Genomic DNA, 21175 nt, shown 5'->3' with positions numbered 1-21175 from the left:
GTCCTGCAAGTGCAAACCAAGGTCAAGGTCGTGTTCATTAGATCTCCCCAAACTTTGAGGAATTACTCCTTGGCCCGTGCTGATCTCTGGGTTGAGAGTGTGCAAATTGCAACGTCTGTTCTGGGGTCAGATCAGCTGTTATTTCATGTTCCTGATTTGGAGCTGGATCCTTTCCAAAATATAATAGGTTTTCCCACAGCTCAGACCTCACACTGTCAACAAGTTTCATGACATTCAGGACAGATGTTTTTTCTGCAAACTGCTGACAAACAGAGCAAGTGGCACTGAAAAAAACATGCTTATTATTTCAAATGATCCGGTCTCTAAGCTCTTTGACATAACCAAAGAACTCACAGTTTTTGATAATGATTTAAAGGTCCCATATCGTGAAAAATATGTTGTCCTTGCCTATTCATATACAGCATAGTAGTCATCCTCAAGCCAAGCAACCCTGAGAATGTGGAAGTGAAAAACCTCTGCATTGTGTTTGTCCCTACTTACTGGGAAAACTTAGCCTCTAACAAGGGGATTTGAATTTGTTCCTGTGGTGATGTCACGACAGGAGTGATTTGCATAGGCATGCATGCGAAATCACTCCCACTTCCACTCCTAGAGCAATTCCTATTCATCCTATGTTACTGTGGTTTAGTTTTGATGCTGCAGAGTCAAGATGTCTAAGGTTAGAGCCAGACACGCCAACTGCTCTGTTGTTGGTCGCAAAAGTCAACACAAATGTCTTTTCTGTCCCAGCACCGGAGAATTAATGAAAACTGTGGTTGCTTTAAATTTTTAACAACAACATGCCGGCTATAGTTTGTGCTAATTTCTTTGTGCTAACCATTTCAACTTGGACTGCTTCAATGACAGCCGACAACATGAAGTTACACATTGTGCTTGGTACTAGCGCAGGTTCTTCTGGAGCGCTCGCCATATTTGTTTTGGTGTTTTTCCGCCTCTGCATCTTTTGCACCCTGACAATATTCAAGCATTAAATTGTAAATAAATAAATAAATGAATAAATAAATAAATAAATAGATGAATAATAATTAAAAAAAGTAATAGAAATAATGATAATAGTAATATTAAAGTTAGGGTTGGTAGTCTCGGTAAACCAGCATGAATTTGAATGTAGCATTTCCTCATGACTCCGTCTAACCCCTCCCCTCCTCCCTCGGAGCTCCTCCAAAACGACGCCCCCCCCCCGCTCACATGCATAAGCGCCGCTGATTCTCGACCATATGATCGTGACTGATTCAAAACCGGTCCTCACCAAAACATTCTCATAGTGAAAGTTAAAAACCTAAACAAACATGGCTGCTGTTAGTACTCACAACTATCATGCTAGCATTATCCAGTTGTGCCGGTGACACGATATCAGGAGAAAAGTTATAACACATATATAACACTGTAACAGCTCTACTGTTTGTTAAACGTGTTCAGTGTAGATGGTCTTAATTCCTACAGTGTTGACGGTCAGTGAAGGCATCAGGAGAGGTGTAGAGTGTGCGAGTGGGAGAGAGGAGAGACAAGAGGAGAAGTTCTTCATTCATTCAAACATTGATTGTTGCTTTGTTGGTTGGCGTGATCACGGCCGACAGTGACCGGTTATTAAAGATCAACGTGTTCACGAATCGGCTCGTCATCACTACAGCGTCCGGACGGACGCTACAATACATATATATTTTCTGTAGGACTTACTGAACGTCATTAATTATTCTGCTTGTTGGTGAGAGCTTTTTAGACTCTGATCCGGACTACAGTCCTGAGCAAAGCACCTCATCAGGTCAGAGGGGACAGGCCCGAGGTCGAGCGAGAGGGGCAGTAAATAGAGTCAGGGGAAGAAGAGGCAGGAGACGGGGACTCGGAGGAGTGCACGCCGGGGAAATGTACGCGCAGGAGGCGGGCAGAACGGCTGGACGGGATTTGAATGGTTTAAAATTTGGGGACCCAAAAAACGCTGATTGGTTAGTGTTTTCCCAGGTTTACTCCGGCTGTGGATCGCAGGTTTTTTTCACTCTTTTTTAAGAACACATTATGTATTGATCGCCATCAGGACATAAAGATCATTTTAACCAGTATGACAAAAAGTGTATCTAAATCTGATTACCAACCCCAGCTTTAATAATAAATACATACATTATTGTTTATAATAACCAATTAATCAATCAATCAATGAATTAATAATGATAAAAACATAATAATAATATAGTAATAATATATACACTTACAATACACTATGTAAAATTGATGTTTTTCTGATCTCCCTCCATTCAGCAGAGAACAGAGAGCAGTGGCAGTGGTAGCAGAGTCTCACTGTGAGAGAAACAAAGAGGACTGATGGCGCCCATTTGTCTGATAAACACAATGCAGATTATCTTCCAGCATCTGTGTCTCAGTGAGCACTTCAGACTCCTTTTGTCCCGAACAGGACGAGTATAAAGAGGTCCATTAGTTACTGATTGTGGACCACTGAACACAAAAAGCTGTGTAGAGATAAGGAGGCTGAAATGGTCACTGTAACACCGACATTTGAAATAATTCATGGAAGCTAATAAAATGAGTCTGTTATAAATATGTTAGGAGATTTGAGATTCAGAAAGTTTAGGAATAGGACCTGAAAATTTGACTTATGAAATGTGTTAATTTATCCCAGGGTTCATTGCAAATTAAATGTTTGCATCTCATCCATACAAAAGTTAGTGGTTTGCTGTATCAGAGACGGCAAGTCAGCAGAAAGACATCAAAGCAGGAGATGTTGATAGTCTGGGGTCGTGTCCCGGTCTCATACCTGCATGTCTGTGCAGTTATTTGCTTCCAGCAGGATCTGAGAGAAACTGTAAAAAAAAAACATGAATGCAACTTAGCTTCAGAGTAAATTCTCCAGGGTCTGAATAAACCACTCAGAAGCTTGGATTCTACATAGTAAAACTAGTTTTTTATCTTATAAATGTAGAAAATATCACAGCTAACAGAGATTCTTGGGTCTCTGCAGATTTAACATTAAAGCCGTTTCTCTATAATGAGATGATGGTCTGGTTTTTCTGGGTTAATTGAGTGTCACAGCATTACTTACTGTGTGGTCCACAATCAATGGCCCAGGTGACAGTTGGCACCAAAGCCAATTCTGTTGTCTGAACCAATTCAACACCACCTGCTGTTGCCGGGTTTCATCAGTCACTTCAAATAAGTCTGATTGTTTTATGCCACACGGACGTACAGCGGTGCAGATCTTTCAGAAATATAAGACGCAGGGATACTTTGAACACATTTATGTTCCCTTGATTAGAATTCATGCTTCAGGAGGCAAATTTGAAGGTAAGATAAACACCCTGTCCCATTTCCTTTCATTGCATCACCTTCATGTTGCAGAAAGGAGCGATGTTTGTTTTTTTAAGGACTCCTGTGAGTCATTGATCTTACTTTTTATGTCTCCGGTGCTTCGGCTCTTTAACTCATCCCTGCAGTCACTCAGCAGGATGGGTATCCAGGCCACGACTGGCTGGTCTCCACTGTGTTCCTCATCATGGCTGGAGACACGGACCGCTCACTGCGTCTGTTACTCGACCTATCTTCTCTGCTTACCTCAGCGTTCATCTGGCCAGCAAGAATACATGCCTCTGTGAGTATAGTGATGTTGAATTATGCACAGTCTCTACATGATGTGATTTTGTTGCCAACACAAGCCTTGATTGCATTTAGGTTGTTTCCAAAAAATGCATAACTGTGGCTTGGACTTGCCCAATCCATAATGCTTGTGATTGGTCCAAACTGAGTCAGGCTTGATGTTTGTCTGTCTCAAAGGAGGATTGGAAATGTACATATAACAAAGCAAAGAAAACACAAACTCACAAATTCAGTTGTCCAAAAGAAATCCAATCAGATTGAAACTATTGCATTGGATCAAATCATGAAATTGGGTTGTTGGAAAGAAGAAAGGAATCCAATCACCTCCACATTGTGTTGTTCAAAACTTAAAAGTGGTGTTGAGATACTTTCTTTTCTCTCTCTCTTCATCTCCCTCTATCCCTCTTTCCAAATCCAACTCGGTCTCAGCAGAATGTGTGTCTAACATGAGTCTGGTCCTGCTGGAGGTTTCTGCCTGTTAAAGGAAGTTTGTCCTTGCCACTGTAACTTGCTAAATGCTGAGTCCTGTCTGTAAGATGTAAGATCAATCTTTATTTATATAGCACCAAATCACAACAAACAGAGCAGGTCTAGACCGTACTCTATGTTCTATTATTAACAAAGACCCAACATCAAGACAGGATCAGATCCAGTCCCATCTTACAGACAGGACTCAGTCTGATCTCATCTTAATCCACCATGAGCAGAGCACTTTGCAGCATTTAGCACGTTACAGTGGCAAGGACAAACTTCCTTTAACAGGCAGAAACCTCCAGCAGGACCAGAGTCATGTTAGACACACATTCTGCTGAGAATAAGGTTGAGTTGGAAAGAGGGATAGAGGGAGATGAAGAGAGAGCAAGAGAGAGATGATAGTAGTGAGACTGATAGTAGTGGTTGCAGCTGCAGGCCGTCTATGGCAGTGACTCAGAGGAACCTACGAGACAAGGGAGCTCAGACTCCAGAAAGGTCTATGGTTAGTCATTTTAATGGGACAGGGAGACTTAAAGTAAGTGACAGGCAGAGGGAGGAGAGAGGGGATCCGCGTGTGTCAGTTCCCCCAGCAGTCTAAGCCTATAGCAGCATAACTAAGAGCTGGTCCAAGCCTAAGCCAGCTCTAACTTTAAGCTTTATCAAATAGGAAAGAGATCTAATTTTGTCCATAGGGGGCGCCAAAACCGACACAAACAGAACGCTCCTCACAGAAGCTTTAAAATGACTGTGATGGGACTGTCAGTTTGCGTGGATTTTGGCGCCCCCTGTGGACAAAGTATGAAGCTAACACTGCTTATCTGCATCCAGTCAAAGTCAGCATCTGAATATGGTTTGTCTTGTCAGGTATTTATTTGACACAACAGGAAAAAAGTCAAATTATTCTCTGATCAAGGATATCAAAGAAGTGGATATCTGAATAACTTTTGAACAACAGAGCCCTTGAATCCTCACATTCATCTGATTTTATTGAAGGCTTGAAACAAAGGCTTAAGGTATCTTTTGTTTTCTACCAACACATATTTAGCTGAGTCATTTTCTCTGCAGAAGTGCTCAGCATGACTCTGCTTCTCACACCGAATCAAACAATGTAAATTTGCTGTTTGGACACAGAAGTCACAAATTCAATAACCAAACAAGGTGGCCCCCATCCGCAAAGCAAACGAAAGAATTTAAACACAGTTTTGGAACCAAATTACCGTTCTCTAATCCTCACTTCTTTATCCGGAGCACGTCAACAATCACAGCTCGGCTAAAGAAAGGAAAACAGAAAGTTCGGGAATGGATGCAAAAAGGCTTTTTCTCACATAATGACATTCTGTTCGACTTTTCGTCTTCATTTTTCAACACGGTGGAAAACAAACATTTACACCTTGATGGATGTTTTTTTACTTAACTGAAAAAAAAGAGAGAGGCTAGTTTCAGGAGGATGATAAATGAAGGGGGGAGAGGGAGAGAAATAAAAGAGTAGAAGGAATAATTTAAGTTAGGAGAAGAACTCTAAAATAAAGTCTGGATTCAATCATTTTAAATTGCAGGAGGGAGCTGAGGTGCTGCGATTAAGGTTTGCTATCATTATACCAACCTCTATCACGCCGTCGTCTCTCTTCAAAGCCAGCCTCGGCTTGATTGGTCTCGTCTGAGTGTGTGTTATGTGCTCTCTGTGTGTTTGATGCAGATAAAGCAGGCGAATCACTCCACACAGCAGTTAGCCTCAAACTCTATAATGTGATCGATTTAGTCAATATCAGAGAGAACGGAGAGGGCAGGAATAATTAAGAGGCAGCGGCGTGTTGTTTGGAAGAGGACACATGCACACTCTTGTATGTGCATGCTGTTCTGTGTGCAACACTCACAGAGACAAAGAGACTCAAAACTAAACGTGTGTTTTTGTGGCAGGTCCATGTTCCAGTGGAAGTGGCTGGATGTGGAATCCCTCCTGTTTACTGGTGCACAGCTCATTATGTGGAGATGCTGCTGAAGAGTGAAGTTCCTCTGGTGCACTCGGCCTTCAGGATGTCTGGGTTCACGCCATCTCAGGTAGGATCTATAGAGGCGAGGGATGAGACACTTAAACAGGTTTTTAAATATTTCAAAAATGCAAGGTTACCCCCTCTTTACTTCCTGTTGAGATCATCTACTCATCATCTGGTTCTTCTTAAAGGTGACATATCACGCTGTTTTCAACAATATATATTGGTCTAAGAGGTCCCCAAAACATGTATTTAAAGTTTATGCTCAAAAAAACACTTTGAAATCAGATTTTGGTATGCCTGAAAAGCCCTCTTCTTCAGTCCTCCTCAGAACACTCTGTTTTCTCTCTGACCACGCCCCCTCAGGAAGTGGATGTGCCTCGGCTCTCCAGCACGTTGATCTAATGTTTACATGTTGGCTGAATATACACGGCTGCTCAGAGATCACGTTACTTCAACCCTCTGAATCTGATCCTGACAGAGAGGCGCCTGCAGCAGGACCTTTCTGAAGGATTGGTCACAGATTTAGTGTTTCTTGTTGTTTTATTTATCAGTATGTCAACGTGTGTCTTGGTACACAGCTACGAACATGTAGCTATGTGGCTATGCTAACTAGCGCTAGCACTTATCCATGATTAATAAAAATCATCCACTAGATCTTCAAATCTGCAGATGTGGGGAGTAAAACCGACCTCTACCAGAAAGGCAGCAGGACCTTTTCTGAAGGATTGGTCACAGATTTAGTGTTTCTTGTTGTTTTATTTGTCAGTATGTCGACGTGTGTCTTGGTTCACAGCTACAGCTATGAACATGTAGCTATGTGGCTATGCTAATTAGCGCTAGCACTTATCCATGACGAATAAAAATCATCCACTAGATCTTCAAATCTGCAGACGTGGGGAGTAAAACCGACCTCTGTGTTTATTAAGACAGCCTACAACTAGCATGCCTCCCTCCTAAGCTCCTTGTTAGCACACATTTATGCAGGTAATGAAAAACGGAGGGGGGATTCAGTATTATTTTATACAGTCTATGGGCTGAACAAGCTCCGAGCTCTGACTCCGTGACAGACCGGATATTGTTGTTACGTAACAAAAACACTGAAGTCTGAAACGGCTCGTTTCACACACATTTACAGAAAGGTGGAGAAATCAAAACAGGGGCAGAATGGATTTTTTTCATTCTCGGGGGGTTTGTAGACATGCCAGGGACACATATTTCAGGTAGAGAACCATTAAAAAGTCCATTTTGCGTGATATGTCACCTTTAAGTTTCCATTGATGAAGTTTGAGCTCATCTTTGTAGCACTCCATCTTGCCTTCCCAGTTAAAGTATCTGTCATAGTCCAAACCTTTGCTTCTTCATCTTCATGTACTTCATGCACTTAAATTATCCTTAGCAGTGACTTATAACCAATTAAAATGATTAATATGACACTTTTTCCATTATTGTACCTGATCGTCAGCAGGTTAAAGCCCCACAGAACATGAAGGAGTCACTCTATGTTGACTTGGACATTTGCTTTAATTGCATTCATAACTTATAGAGGGGGAATCAAGGTTCTTGGGATGTTGAAAGGAGGGTGAAATCCGGTCAGAACGCTTTATTTCAACCAGCTTAAAAAAGGTTACGACATCAGCATGTCATAAAAACATATTTTTATTTCATCATTTTGATAAATTATTTATTTTAGGGCTGTAAAAAAATATCATTTCTGGCCACCTTTCAAAGTAATTTCTTAAAAATCCCACAGCAAAGATGTCAACATAATTAAATTGAATACAAAAGTCATAAATAAAGTGCTTCAAGAGCTGTGTGATGTTTACAAGAAGGTTGAGAGACACTTTAAAGAGAGTGGTTTTAAACGTTCGACCAAGCGGCAACTTCCAGACGTGAGAATTGAAGACAATGCAAAAGTATTAAAAACTGCAGTTCCTCAATTGTCCACTTGAGGCTGACTCCAGAGGAACGGAAACCGCATACACACCCATTCAAAAAGCCGATCTTTACAGCAGAAATAAACATGTTTACAGCCTGGTTCAAAAAAACGTTTCAGTCTGGATAGCTCATTTCTCTATCGGCACACACTGTACGGGGGTTCATTTTTCATAACACTGCAGTTTAGAAGATATTAAACTCAAGATTTTAACATAATTATATTAACTGTCTTGATTGACAGGCAGGAACACAGTCGCTGTTGGTTAGGAGGCAGAAGGCCCGCCTCTTTACATCACACTAGCTCGACAGATGTTAGGTTGAGTTCAGCATTTCCAATATGGCACCCGCAGACGATTGGCTTCAGAACAGCTCTTCAGGAACAGATGGGTGACGTCACGGATACTACGTCCATTAATTATACAGTCTATGTGTTCACTACAGCCTCCACGTCTGCAGACACATGCTACTCCTTTCTTAACGTTACATTTTTTAAGGGTTTATGCTTTGACTCAGAGAGGGTAGCACGAGGGACAGAGCAAGATATAGGAGAGAGAGCGGGGATTGACACATGGGGAAGGGGCTGTGGGTTGGAATGGAACCCGGGCCGCTATAGCCTCTGTATCTTGGGTACCTGACCCAACCACTAGGCCAAACAGACACCCCATAACCCCTTTTGAAAGGTTTTAACGTTAATTTTAAATTCCATTTATTTTGAACAGAATTAACTGAGAGTCCCTCTCTACCTTCAAAAGACAGCTAAAGACCCAGCTCTTTAGGAAGCACTATGCACTTAGCTAGACTGTTCTCCACTGTTGTCCCCCCAAGTCAAAGCAGATCATGTCTTCCAGCTACAGTTGACTCACACTGTCCTGCTCTACTCTGGGAATCTGTGTTCAGCTCTGGAGTGACCCAGCACTTGGTACTTTGGTCATTATTGTGGTGATGTTAATTGTTGATGATGATGATAATGGAAGGTCTTAAATGGTTTGGTTGCTTCATTGTAGATGTTCCTTAAAGCTGCTGTGAGCAACTTTTGTTTTGTATCGATTCTGGCGCCCCCTTGTGGACAAAGCGATACCTCTTATCTCTTGTCCTATACATGCAAAAGTAGTGTTTTCAACAAATACCTCCTCCTGTTGTTTTTTAGCAGTCAACTTTACCAGGCAATGTGATTATTTTCCATGAAAACAGTGGAATAAAGTCTGTTTCTGAAGCGAGATGTCCATCATCTGGCCTGAAACCTACCCCCTCAGGGAGGTTTCAGGTATCAAAAATGACAACGGAGAAGGTGTCAGTGTTGCTGCTGATGGACTTGTTTGCTATTGAATGTCCTAAAGAGGCATCAGTATCATTTTCAGTCTGTTTCTCAGCCATTTCAAAACTCCTCACAGGGCCTTTAAGAAAAACAATAAAATAAAAAAATAATCCTTACTTACTTTTGTGCATTGCCTTTACACTGCTTGGCAGTACCTGCACCCAAATGGACTTGAAGCACTTTGTTACTCTTACTGATCTTGTTTCTTCTTGTCTAGATCTTTGCTTGTGTTGTTCTTGTTCTCGTATGTACGTCGCTTTGGATAAAAGCGTCTGCTAAATGACATTGTAACATTGTAACATTGTAAATTATCATAGTTTTTCACAGTTAACAGAGTTTAAGTTTTGATAACTGTGCCCACCACTGACCTGAGTGTACTCTTAAGTTTACAGTTATCATAAAGTGTCCTTTTTTTTTTTTTTTTTTTTTTTTTAACCTTTATTTTACCAGGAATAGTCCCATTGAGATACAAAGTCTCTTTTTCAAGGGAGTCTTGGCCAAGACAGCAGCATAAAAAGTTTCACAAATAGAACAGTGGCAAGTAACTATTACATTGATTTATAAATGATCAGTGTTAAGCTTTAAAACATGTGCACAAGCTGATCAGATCATCCTTTATCCTAGTTTTGAAATCCTCCAATCAAATTAAACAGTCCAGTTTCAGGCGACCCTGAAGCTCAAACCAAGAAGACGGAGCAAAGACCTTAAAAGCACTTTAACCAAAGACAGAGCGAGTCCGAGGAATGACAAAAATAAATTGTCCATGGGACCGAAGATGACAGCCACTGACAACTTTAGGAGTCAATAAGGAGACATACCAATGCTCCATTCTTCTGTTGTATAAGGAAGACAAGCCCACCTTCTCATACAAGATACAGTGATGTGTGCGGAAACCTAAACCAGAAACAAACCGCAATGCAGCATGGTACACAGAGTCCAACATCTTCAGAGAGGCTGAGGAAGCATGCATATAAAGAACATCACCACAGTCAATTACAGATACAAAGGTTGCTAGAATGAGCTTTTTAGGCGCAGCAAAGGAAAAACAGCGTCTGTTTCTATAAAAGAAACCCAACTTCACCCTCAGTTTTTTAGTAAGACTCTCAATAATCCTTAAAAACGTGCTTATCTCTTGAAGTTGTCTTGAAGTCTGTTAACAATTGTCAGACTCCAACCAGATTCAGTCTTTCAAGATTAGTGCTATTTCAGTTGTTTGACTGTTAACTAGCTATGCATTGTTTATCAACTGTGGTAATGCATCTTTAGAGAAACACTGAAATCAGACTGATGTAGCTTCTAGGTAATAGTTTCTGTCTATACTGCAGTTAGTTCAGATTCAGTATTTAATCCCTGTGTGTTATAAGTCATCATTGAGCCTCTTAGATCAATAAAACAGAGTCATGACTGAAGATGAAAGCAGAAAAAGAACTGTGTTTGGATTTGATTGACTGTAATTCAATATATTATGCGTAGACATGAATTCTCCAACAACAGCACAGAGCGAGCAGCCTCTCAGTGTCGTCACTGGCGCTGAATGGAAATGTCTAATTAACAATGTGAGCAGGAAACCCCAAACGGCATGTTAAAGCCTTTAAAGCCACTCTTTTAGTTGCCCTGTGAATGACTTTCCTTTTTATCCCGCTTTGACTTCATCCGACTTTAAAATTCCGAATCGAGTCTTTGACATTGAATCTCTTTTCCTTTTCTTCAGCGGAGCAGCTGAAAAGTTAGATCTTTGCGCCTCTGCTTGTGATTCTTTTGACACCAGACTCCTCTCTCCCCGCACAACCAGGCAGTAAAAAAAAGGGTTTCACCTTGAATCCTCTTATGTTTGATCCGCTCTTCTGTGTGTCGGCGGTTGACAGTCGAGGCTCAAATAATGTTCGGCAGCAGGGGTGTTCATAAGACCCGCCGCATTTGCATCAGAGATCTGAACTCTCCGTCTCCAGGGTGGAGTTAAACCTTAACATTCAGCTCATCTCTTTTCTCTTCAAGGCGATAATGGGCACCTGTTATTCAGTCAGAAATGGAAATACCTATTCCAAAAGTTTGAGCTTTGAAAGCCTGACAAAGCAGCGGCAGCAAATGAAGCATTATACACCTCTGACATTCAAACAGTAGAGGGTGTGTGGGTGTGTGTGCGTGCATGTGTGTGTGTGTGTGTGAACTCAGGCCTCTGTCAAAATCCATTTACAAAACGTTTAAGCATTTAGAAGAGATTGCCTTGAGAATAGAGTGTGTGTGAGGGAAAGAGACTTCAGAGAGAGCAGCGAGCTGTGCCAGGTTAACGATAAATAAGCTGAATCACAGGAGGAAACGTGCGGAAATGTACGGTTCACATGTTCTGAATGAGAAACAACGTGCGTCTTAAAGGAACAGGTTACTCATTACAGTGGATCATTACAGCTGGTGACTCAACAAAAGGGCAAAGTTCAATCAGGAGAGACGAGTTAGTGAAGTAAAGATGATATCTAGTTTGCAAAAGCTTGAACGATACTGACTTTATAAGGATGCATAAGTGCCATGACTTACTGTCAGAGTCTCTTCGGTGCCTAAACTGTACAGGGAGATAGAATGATCGAACAGGGCCGCCCAGTTCGGCAGCAAAACCTGTCCCCCCGTGGAGTTCAGACACCGGCGGATGAAGATGTCTACACTTTAGACTTTAGACTTTAGTCTTTAGACTTTAGTCTTTAGGCTTTAGGCTTTAGACTTTAGACTTTAGTCTTTAGACTTTAGTCTTTAGACTTTAGACTTTAGTCTTTAGACTTTAGTCTTTAGACTTTAGACTTTAGGCTTTAGACTTTAGACTTTAGACTTTAGACTTTAGTCTTTAGGCTTTAGACTTTAGTCTTTAGACTTTAGTCTTTAGGCTTTAGTCTTTAGGCTTTAGACTTTAGACTTTAGGCTTTAGTCTTTAGACTTTAGGCTTTAGACTTTAGTCTTTAGTCTTTAGACTTTAGTCTTTAGAGTTTAGACTTTAGTCTTTAGACTTTAGTCTTTAGACTTTAGTCTTTAGGCTTTACCTTTAGACTTTAGACTTTATTCTTTAGACTTTAGTCTTTAGGCTTTAGACTTTAGGCTTTAGACTTTAGGCTTTAGGCTTTAGACTTTAGACTTTAAACTTTAGTCTTTAGACTTTAGTCTTTAGACTTTAGGCTTTAGACTTTAGTCTTCTGACTTTAGTCTTTAGACTTTAGGCTTTAAACTTTAGGCTTTAGACTTTAGTCTTTAGGCTTTAGACTTTAGTCTTTAGTCTTTAGACTTTAGTCTTTAGGCTTTGGACTTTAGGCTTTAGACTTTAGTCTTCTGACTTTAGTCTTTAGACTTTAGTCTTTAGGCTTTAGACTTTAGTCTTTAGACTTTAGTCTTTAGACTTTGGGCTTTAGGCTTTAGACTTTAGTCTTTAGGCTTTAGACTTTAGTCTTTAGACTTTGGGCTTTAGGCTTTATACTTTAGTCTTTAGGCTTTAGACTTTAGTCTTTAGGCTTTAGACCTTAGGCTTTAGGCTTTATACTTTAGTCTTTAGGCTTTAGAATTTAGGCTTTAGACTTTAGTCTTTAGACTTTAGGCTTTAGACTTTAGTCTTTAGACTTTAGGCTTTAGACTTTAGTCTTTCGACTTTAGTCTTTAGTCTTTAGACTTTAGTCTTTAGACTTTAGTCTTTAGACTTTGGGCTTTAGGCTTTAGACTTTAGTCTTTAGGCTTTAGACTTTAGTCTTTAGACTTTGGGCTTTAGGCTTTAGACTTTAGTCTTTAGGCTTTAGACTTTAGTCTTTAGGCTTTAGACTTTAGGCTTTAGGCTTTATACTTTAGTCTTTAGGCTTTAGACTTTAGGCTTTAGTCTTTAGGCTTTAGACTTTAGACTTTAAGCTTTAGTCTTTAGACTTTAGGCTTTAGTCTTTAGACTTTAGTCTTTAGGCTTTAGACTTTTGGCTTTAGACTTTAGACTTTAGTCTTTAGACTTTAGTCTTTAGACTTTAGACTTTAGACTTAAGTCTTTAAACTTTAGGCTTTAGAGTTTAGACTTTAGGCTTTAGACTTTAGACTTTAGACTTTAGACTTTATGGTCCCCTTGGGGAAATTCTTTTCCACAGCACCTTTCTGTATATCCACAGACATAGACAAACATAGAACATACACTGTAGGCTCAACAAACTGTCTACCAAGACATCAACACTCAGACAGAGTTGTGTAATTCAGCGAGGCCTTTTGTTCAGGCTCGCTATAACAGCAGGGATCAGGCTCTTGTCTAAGGTTGGTGTAAGTGTAAAGTGTAAAAACCATCCAAAACATATCTCAGGTCAGGTTCAACAGAAGGAGGGGTTTATTTCCACAGGTGCAATCACAAAAAAAGGTAACTCAGGTAATCTTCAAATAAGGTCTCAATGTTAACTTAAAACTTCCAGGAGGAGAAAATAGTTCCTTTTAAAAGTAATCAAAAAATAGTCCAGTTCAACTTAAAGTCTCTGTTATCAAAAAAAGGTTCCTTTCAGTCACTTCCCTTTGCTCAGTTCCCAGTGCTCTTTCTCCTCTCCCAGTCTGACTTCCAGCTCCTTTGTCCTGCCTCAATCAAGGCTCTTAAGCACCTGCAGCTGTCCAGGTAGTGGTGGCTGCTGGGAGTTGCAGTGTGCTTAACGGCGGCCGTTTTGTCTGGATGCTAATAGTCCTGGATTACATAGCACCCATCCACCACGTGTCCCCTTGTGATGCCACAACGGCTAATGAAGCTGTGAAATCAGAGTAGTGATCGGGAGTTGGAGGGTCGCACGCATTAAATGAATGAATGAACTGAAGGACGAGAGAGACATACTAAACATAGATCCATTTCCAGTCCGTCACAGCACTAGATCTGATAGGTTTCTATTCTAGTCAATGTGTTAACTTCCACTGGATCCGACCTACCGGATCTGATACGCTAGACTTCTATTTGTGCCGGATGCCGGAGCATGACGCATCAATCTCAACAGAGCAGATGGAGCGGGACAGGAAGTCAGGCACCAAAACAAAATGAAAACATCCGGTTAATTTTCAGAATAAAACACACACAGATCGTATTTCACTTAACTACAACAACAAACCGTCATGATGAGCGGAGCCAGGCCTGGAGTCAACAGGTCAGAGGTTTTCAGAGGACCAGAAAGACAACATGGATGAGGAGAGGAGGAGGAGAATCCTTGATTCAGTGATTACTGAGGGGAAAACCTCGGTCACATGACTCCAGCTGTCCGGTGGTCCTGCTCCTGCCCTAACCATCCCAATCGTTTCCAGCACCATCTTCATTATTTTCAGCTCTATCCTGGCAACCTCTCATTATTGTAATATACTGTCACAATATATATTTGAAGACTCAAACTGAAAAACTTGGCAGAAAATATATGGTTGAAAAAAGAGCTTGAGTATAAGGTAATGTTATTAGATTCAAATATTTGATGCTTTTCAACATGTGAAATGCATTTGAAGTTAATATTTACTGTAAAGAGGTCTTATTTTAAAAGCTCTTGATTTGTAAAGGCCTTAAACCTGATCTCATAACATCCCCTCACAGCACCATCAGACTGAATCATCACTCATCTCTTCTGCAGAGCATTCAGAGTCTCACACAAAGCGGCTGGGGCTGATATCAGAGTGTGACCTGACCTGCTCAGATTAATAACAGCTCTGAAAGCCTGTTTATGGCAGAAAGGAAATGAAGTAAAGAATACTGCCAGGAAACAGTCACACTCATCTTTAACCTGTGAGTCTTAGCTCACAGGAATAGCAGCAGCAGTGGCAGCAGCAGAGGAGGAGAGCGCCTTCTGCTTCTTTTCCAAGAAGTGCTCATGGGAAGACCTTGAGGGATTTATTGTTCCTTTTTGTAGGCACACAAAGTGCTCTACTTGTTTTTCTGGCTTAGGGTTTAAAAGCATGGATGGAGACGTTCCTACTTTTTATTGCAACACAAATGAGGACGTCAGTGTTTTCATTAGAGTGAAGCTGACGGAGGAGGAGGAGGAGGCAGGGATGATGATCTGATGTGTTTATGGAGCATTGGTGGAGCTTGTTTGTATGCTCGAGCAAACTTGGGTTGTTAGTGAACACAGCGGCCAATCATTGTCACAACTATTGGTTGACTGTGTTTGTGTGTTTGCACTGTTTTTTGTTTGTTTACTACTGGAGGCGATCACGGCACAATCAGCTGGTCAGTCGACAGCATACCTGGACACAGGGAAAGCAGAGTCATGGGCCGATCCCCCAACTTCAAGGCTTTTGTTGTTTTTCTTGGTTGCACAAATGGTGACGTCCGAAAGCATCATGGAGGCATGCAGCTTTAAGAGGACATTTATACACATAGATCTGCTCCTATCAGACATAGTATTATAAACACCTGTACAGTCTCATACAACAGCTCTACCACAGATTCTACTTTAATGAAGCTCCTACGTATTCTGTTTTTGTTGACACATCCAAAAGGTCATATTTGTCTATAAAATGTGCTGTTAAAGTCGTATTATCTGACTTCAACATCATCAACACAGTTGTTGCTCCAGTCTAACACGTACTGTGTTTGCATGGTCTGATAGTCAAGCACGACCTGTGTGAGTTGAAACCAAGAAGCAACCTCCAGTCTCAAAAATATGAAGCCCATGTGGGAGTGTTATAAGCTGCAATTCATCGAGAATCCACTAGAGGCTGGCTGCAGAAACACAGGAAACCACATACACACCCATTCAAAAAAGACGATCTTTACAGCAGAAATAAACATGTTTACAACCTGGTTAAAAAAACGGCTTCGGTCTATGTAGCTACTTTCTCTATCGGCACACACTGTATAGGGGGGTGAATTTTTTGTAACACGACGGTTCAGAAGATATTAAGATTACAAGTTTTTGCCCAAATAAGGACATGACTGACTTCACTGACAGGCGGGAACACGTAGCTTTTGGCTAGGAGGCTCAAACCCCGCCTCTTTACCTCACACTCTTTTGAATGAGTTCAGCATTTCAAATATGGCTCCCGCCGACGATTGGCTTCAAAACAGCATCCAGGAATAGATGGGTGACGTCACGCATAGTACGTCCATTTATTATACAGTCTATGGTTGAAACATGACATTTATTCAGTGTATTTTACAGTGTATGGCAGGCTTTACATCAAATCATAACAAAGAACAGCTGATTTTAAACAAACCGATCTCATCCTGTCAGCATGAATCAGCATTAATCAATACAAGACTTCATTCATCGGTCTCATCAGATGTGTGTCTAACATGAGTCTGGTCCTGCTCCAGCTTTCTGCCTGTTAAAGGAAGTTTGTCTAGAGGTAAGAAAACACAAACATCTCTCTCTCTCTCTCTCTCTCTCTCTCTCTCTCTCTCTCTCTCTCTCTCTCTCTCTCCCTCCCTCCCTCCCTCCCTCCCTCCCTCCCTCTCTCTTTCATCTCCTCTATCCCTCGGTCTCAGCAGATGAGTGTCTAACATGAGTCTGGTCCTGCTGGAGGTTTCTGCCTGTTAAAGGAAGTTTGATGGTGTCTTTACTCATTTCCACTTCTTATTACTTAATTCTTGTTCTTGCCTGTCAAATAAGACTTGAAGAAAAATACACTTGACTAACTTCAAAACAGCACTGCACAGAAATTCGATTTACTGTTAGCAGACTTGTCTAGAGATAAAGAAACACAAACATCCTGCTGCTGTGGATGTGCCAGACTCCAGCGGCAACAACTACGACTATCTGTCTCTTCACAATCATCTCTCTCTCTTCACCTCCTCTATCCCTCTTTCCAACCCCAACTCAGTCTCAGTAGATGTGTGTCTAACATGAGTCTGGTCCTGATGTACAAATCTCTTTTATGCAGTTTTGAGACTGAGATTTCCCAAATTTCACCCCTGGGCATTAATTGAGTCTTTCTGATTCTGAAGTTCAGATGGTGTCTTTACTCATTTCCACTTCTTATTACTTAGTTCTTGTTCTTGCCTGTCAAATAAGAGTTGAAGAAAAATACACTTGACTAACTTCAAAACCACACTGCACAGATTTTTGGAAATTCAATTTACCATTAGCAGACTTGTCTAGAAATAAAGAAACACAAACATCCTACTGCGGTAGTAGGCCTGCTGCTGTGGACGTGCCAGACTCCAGAGGCAACAACTACTACTATCTGTCTCACCACTATCATCTCTCTCTCTCTCTTCATCTCCCTCTATCCCTCTTTCCAAACCCAACTTAATCTCAGTAGATGTGTGTCTAACATGAGTCTGGTCCTGCTGGAGGTTTCTGCCTGTTAAAGGAAGTTTGTCCTTGCCACTGTAACTTGCTAAATGCTGCAAAGTGCTCTGCTCATGGTGGATTAAGATGAGATCAGACTGAGTCCTGTCTGTAAGATGGGACTGGATCTTATCCTGTCTTGATGTTGGGTCTTTGTTAATAATAGAACATAGAGTACGGTCTAGACCTGCTCTGTTTGGAAAGAGCCTTCAGATAAGGTTTGTTGTGATTTGGTGCTAACTTTTACCCGCCACCAAATAACACATTTTTTTTTTTTTTTTTTTTTTTAAACTTTGTTTATTAAGTTTTGGGTTTATACAACATATAAACATGAACATACACATATCGACAAACTCAACTCGTACAGACAATACTCACATTAACCCCACCCACCCCCTCGACCAAGAGCACATCCTAGATACAGAGCAACAAATGAGATTCAGGAAGAGGAATGAACAGAAATAAACAAGATGACAAAGCAACAGATGGTAATAAAAAAGACAAAAGAAAAAGAAAAAAGGAGACCAACGAACAAACAAAAAAACAAAAAACAAATAAAGATCCAGCACATAAGCATCGTTAACAGCAGCAAATAGGCCAACCAAGTGGGCATCAGTCAGCAGGCATCAGAGTCAACTCCTTTACAAACTCAATAAATGGGGACCATACTTTAGTAAATTTGTCTGGGAAACCTCTCAGTGTATGTCTCATTTTCTCGAGTTGGATCAGAGATAGTAACTCATGTACCCATCTTCTAAAGGGAGGGGGTTAATTAGACTTCCAATTCATCCGAATGAGTCTGCGTGCGATGAGGCTACTAAATGCTACTGCTTTCTTCTGTGCATTTGTGGCATGAGTATCTATAGGTATCACACCAAAAATGGCTGTGAGTGGGTTGGGCTTAAGAGGCCTACCACACAGAGCAGAAAGGCAGTCAAAAACCGAGGACCACAAATTGACCAAGGAGGGACAAGACCAGAACATATGGCCCAACGAGACTGGGTTATTGCACCTGGGACAGTTAGGGTTAACAGTCGGATATATTTTGGCTAACCTGTCGTTGGAGTAATGAATTCTATGTAAAACCTTGAATTGAATTAGTCCGTGTCGTATACAAATGGAGGAGGTGTGTACAGCAGAGATGCAATTCGCCCCGACATCCTCAGGAATTATTATTCCAAGATCACGCTCCCAGGTCTCCCTTAGTTTAGTCCTTATCGGGGGATTGATACTCTGGACAATAGTATACGTCCTGGAAATTAGGCCTTTGTCATGAGGATTCAGATTTAACAGCTTATGCATATGATCTTTGCTTGGGGGTTTGGGATATGACCAAATAACACATTTAAATAAGATATAGATTACAAATAAAATGTATTAGTAGAGTTGTGCATCTCTCCTTTACAAGACAATCCAATGCAGTTGGACGGCTACGGTCCGATTCAGAGATGATTCCTCCAAATTTAGAATGATTTGGTGCGGTTCGATTCCTCACTGGTAAACCACCTAAATTGATGCTACTTTTAAGAAAAGGTAAAATAAAAAGTCAATGTCTGAGTCTCACCAGAACGATGACTTGCTTTTTTTTAGGCTGATGCAGCAGCTTCTCTCTGAGGATAACAATAAAAGCTTACTTTTAGAAAACCCCGATGGTGGCAGTTTGCAATACATAAAAAAGGCACTGGTATCTACGGTAAATCGAATTCTATTTTCTTGGTAATAGCTTGACATTTCCTGCAGTCATCATGGCCAGGTCAAAGCTTTTTACTGGAAATGAAACTTTCCTCTGAGCTTTTAAAGTTTGGTTCATGATCAGTTGCACACACCACACTGTAATGAATGCAGAACAAAAGTTTTTACCAACAGAAGAACAGAAATGTCTCTAAGGGGACGTGCTGTCTCAGTTTTTAGTCCTCGTTTCCTCTGAAGATAAGTAGGTTCTTTGTTTTGTGTTATTTCAACTTAGAACAGGTGGGAAGCCCCTCGTGGAGCTTCTGCATTAATACCACAGATCTCAGCTCAGCCATCAGCTGGAAAAATAAAACATTTGCATGCATCTCCATGTCTCCGTGTCCCTGAATCCCACCTCAATATTCAGGACTGCTGTGAGTTATCATTTTTCACTCTGAAAGTAAACAAGTTTCCAGAAACATTCATTTAGAGAAGCTGATAAAGCAAACAAAGTACATTTAAACTTCAGACGTATGGAGCACGACGATACAGCTGTGGAGTTTAAGTTGTTATTTAAAGCTGCAGGTGGGTGAAGAATAAATCTCTGTCTTATAAAGTTCATGTGAAACAAATCACGACATGACTGAGATTATGAACAGACTGTATTATATCTGACTTCACTGCAAACTAGTGATCTCAACAACACAGACGAAGAGGATTCATATTTTTGAAGTTCCTCTGGGAAATTTCAAGTTTTAACACCCCAGAGGAACACATTAGAGGTTTTATTTTCACATATTTAACATTTCCATCAATGTTAATCCACACATTGGGTCCATGTACAAATCTCTTTTATGCAGTTTTGTTCTAAAGTATCACTTGAGACTGAGATTTCCCAAATTTCACCCCTGGGCATTAATTTAGTCTTTCTGATTCTGAAGTTCAGATGGTGTCTTTACTCATTTCCACTTCTTATTACTTAGTTCTTGTTCTTGCCTGTCAAATAAGACTTGAAGAAAAATACACTTGACTAACTTCAAAACTACACTGCACAGATTTTTGGAAATTCAATTTACCATTAGCAGACTTGTCTAGAGATAAAGAAACACAAACATCCCGCTGCGGTAGTAGGCCTGCTGCTGTGGACGTGCCAGACTCCAGAGGCAACAACTACTACTATCTGTCTCACCACTATCATCTCTCTCTCTCTCTCTCTTCATCTCCCTCTATCCCTCTTTCCAACTCCCACTCGGTCTCATCAGATGTGTGTCTAACATGAGTCTGGTCCTGCTGGAGGTTTCTGCCTGTTAAAGGAAGTTTCTCCTTTCCACTGTAACTTGCTAAATACTGCAAAGTGCTCTGCTCATGGTGGATTAAGATGAGATCAGACTGAGTCCTGTCTGTAAGATGGGACTGGATCTTATCCTGTCTCAGAAAACTGTCATAACTGAGTACGGTCTATTCTACATGGCTAAACATGGGCTCACAGAGTCGGCAGGATGCTGAGTGTGACTAACATTAGCAGAGCTAGCACCACCAGCCTTCAGTCCCCCCTTTGAAGTAAACGTCCACATACCTGTGCTGGTCACACATCTCTCCCGTCGAGTGGTTATATGTCAGTTTCATCTGTCATCTGTGCTCATTTACATCCAGGTAGTAAAGCATTATAGCATCATGGCAGTAGACATTAACTGGAGCTACAGCCCCAGCTAGTGGTGGGTGGCTGCACTACAGCCTGGACATGACATATGAGTGGATTTCTGTCCTACAGTAATACAGAAAATTATTTTAACTGACTTGTAATTCTTGTGACAACTTTTATGTTATATGCACACGTCCCTATTTGTTTCAACTCATTTTTCGGTCTTTACTCGGCCTGAAAGCTAGCAAAGAAAATCTGCCCCCCCCAAAAAGAC

General features: G+C 40.9%; 1 protein-coding gene across 7 annotated transcripts in view; it reads left to right on the top strand.

Moving 5' to 3' along the window:
* tbc1d32 (TBC1 domain family, member 32) overlaps window positions 1–21175 on the top strand; it is a 149321-nt gene that overhangs the window by 108421 nt on the left and 19725 nt on the right. For all 7 annotated transcript variants that reach the window (XR_004633611.1, XM_034700079.1, XM_034700078.1 and 4 more), the window contains exons 31-32: window positions 3465–3619; window positions 6016–6156. Coding sequence is in view for 6 of the 7 variants with exons in the window: in XM_034700079.1 (XP_034555970.1) it covers window positions 3465–3619; window positions 6016–6156 (296 nt within the window). In the remaining variant the exon portion in view is untranslated. The remainder of the gene's footprint in view (window positions 1–3464; window positions 3620–6015; window positions 6157–21175) is intronic.

This window comes from Notolabrus celidotus, chromosome 13 (genome assembly GCF_009762535.1).
Source record: "Notolabrus celidotus isolate fNotCel1 chromosome 13, fNotCel1.pri, whole genome shotgun sequence".
Lineage (NCBI taxonomy): Eukaryota > Metazoa > Chordata > Actinopteri > Labriformes > Labridae > Notolabrus > Notolabrus celidotus.
The sequence above is the reverse complement of the archived record's forward strand: the minus strand, read 5'-3'. Positions and strand labels throughout refer to the sequence as shown.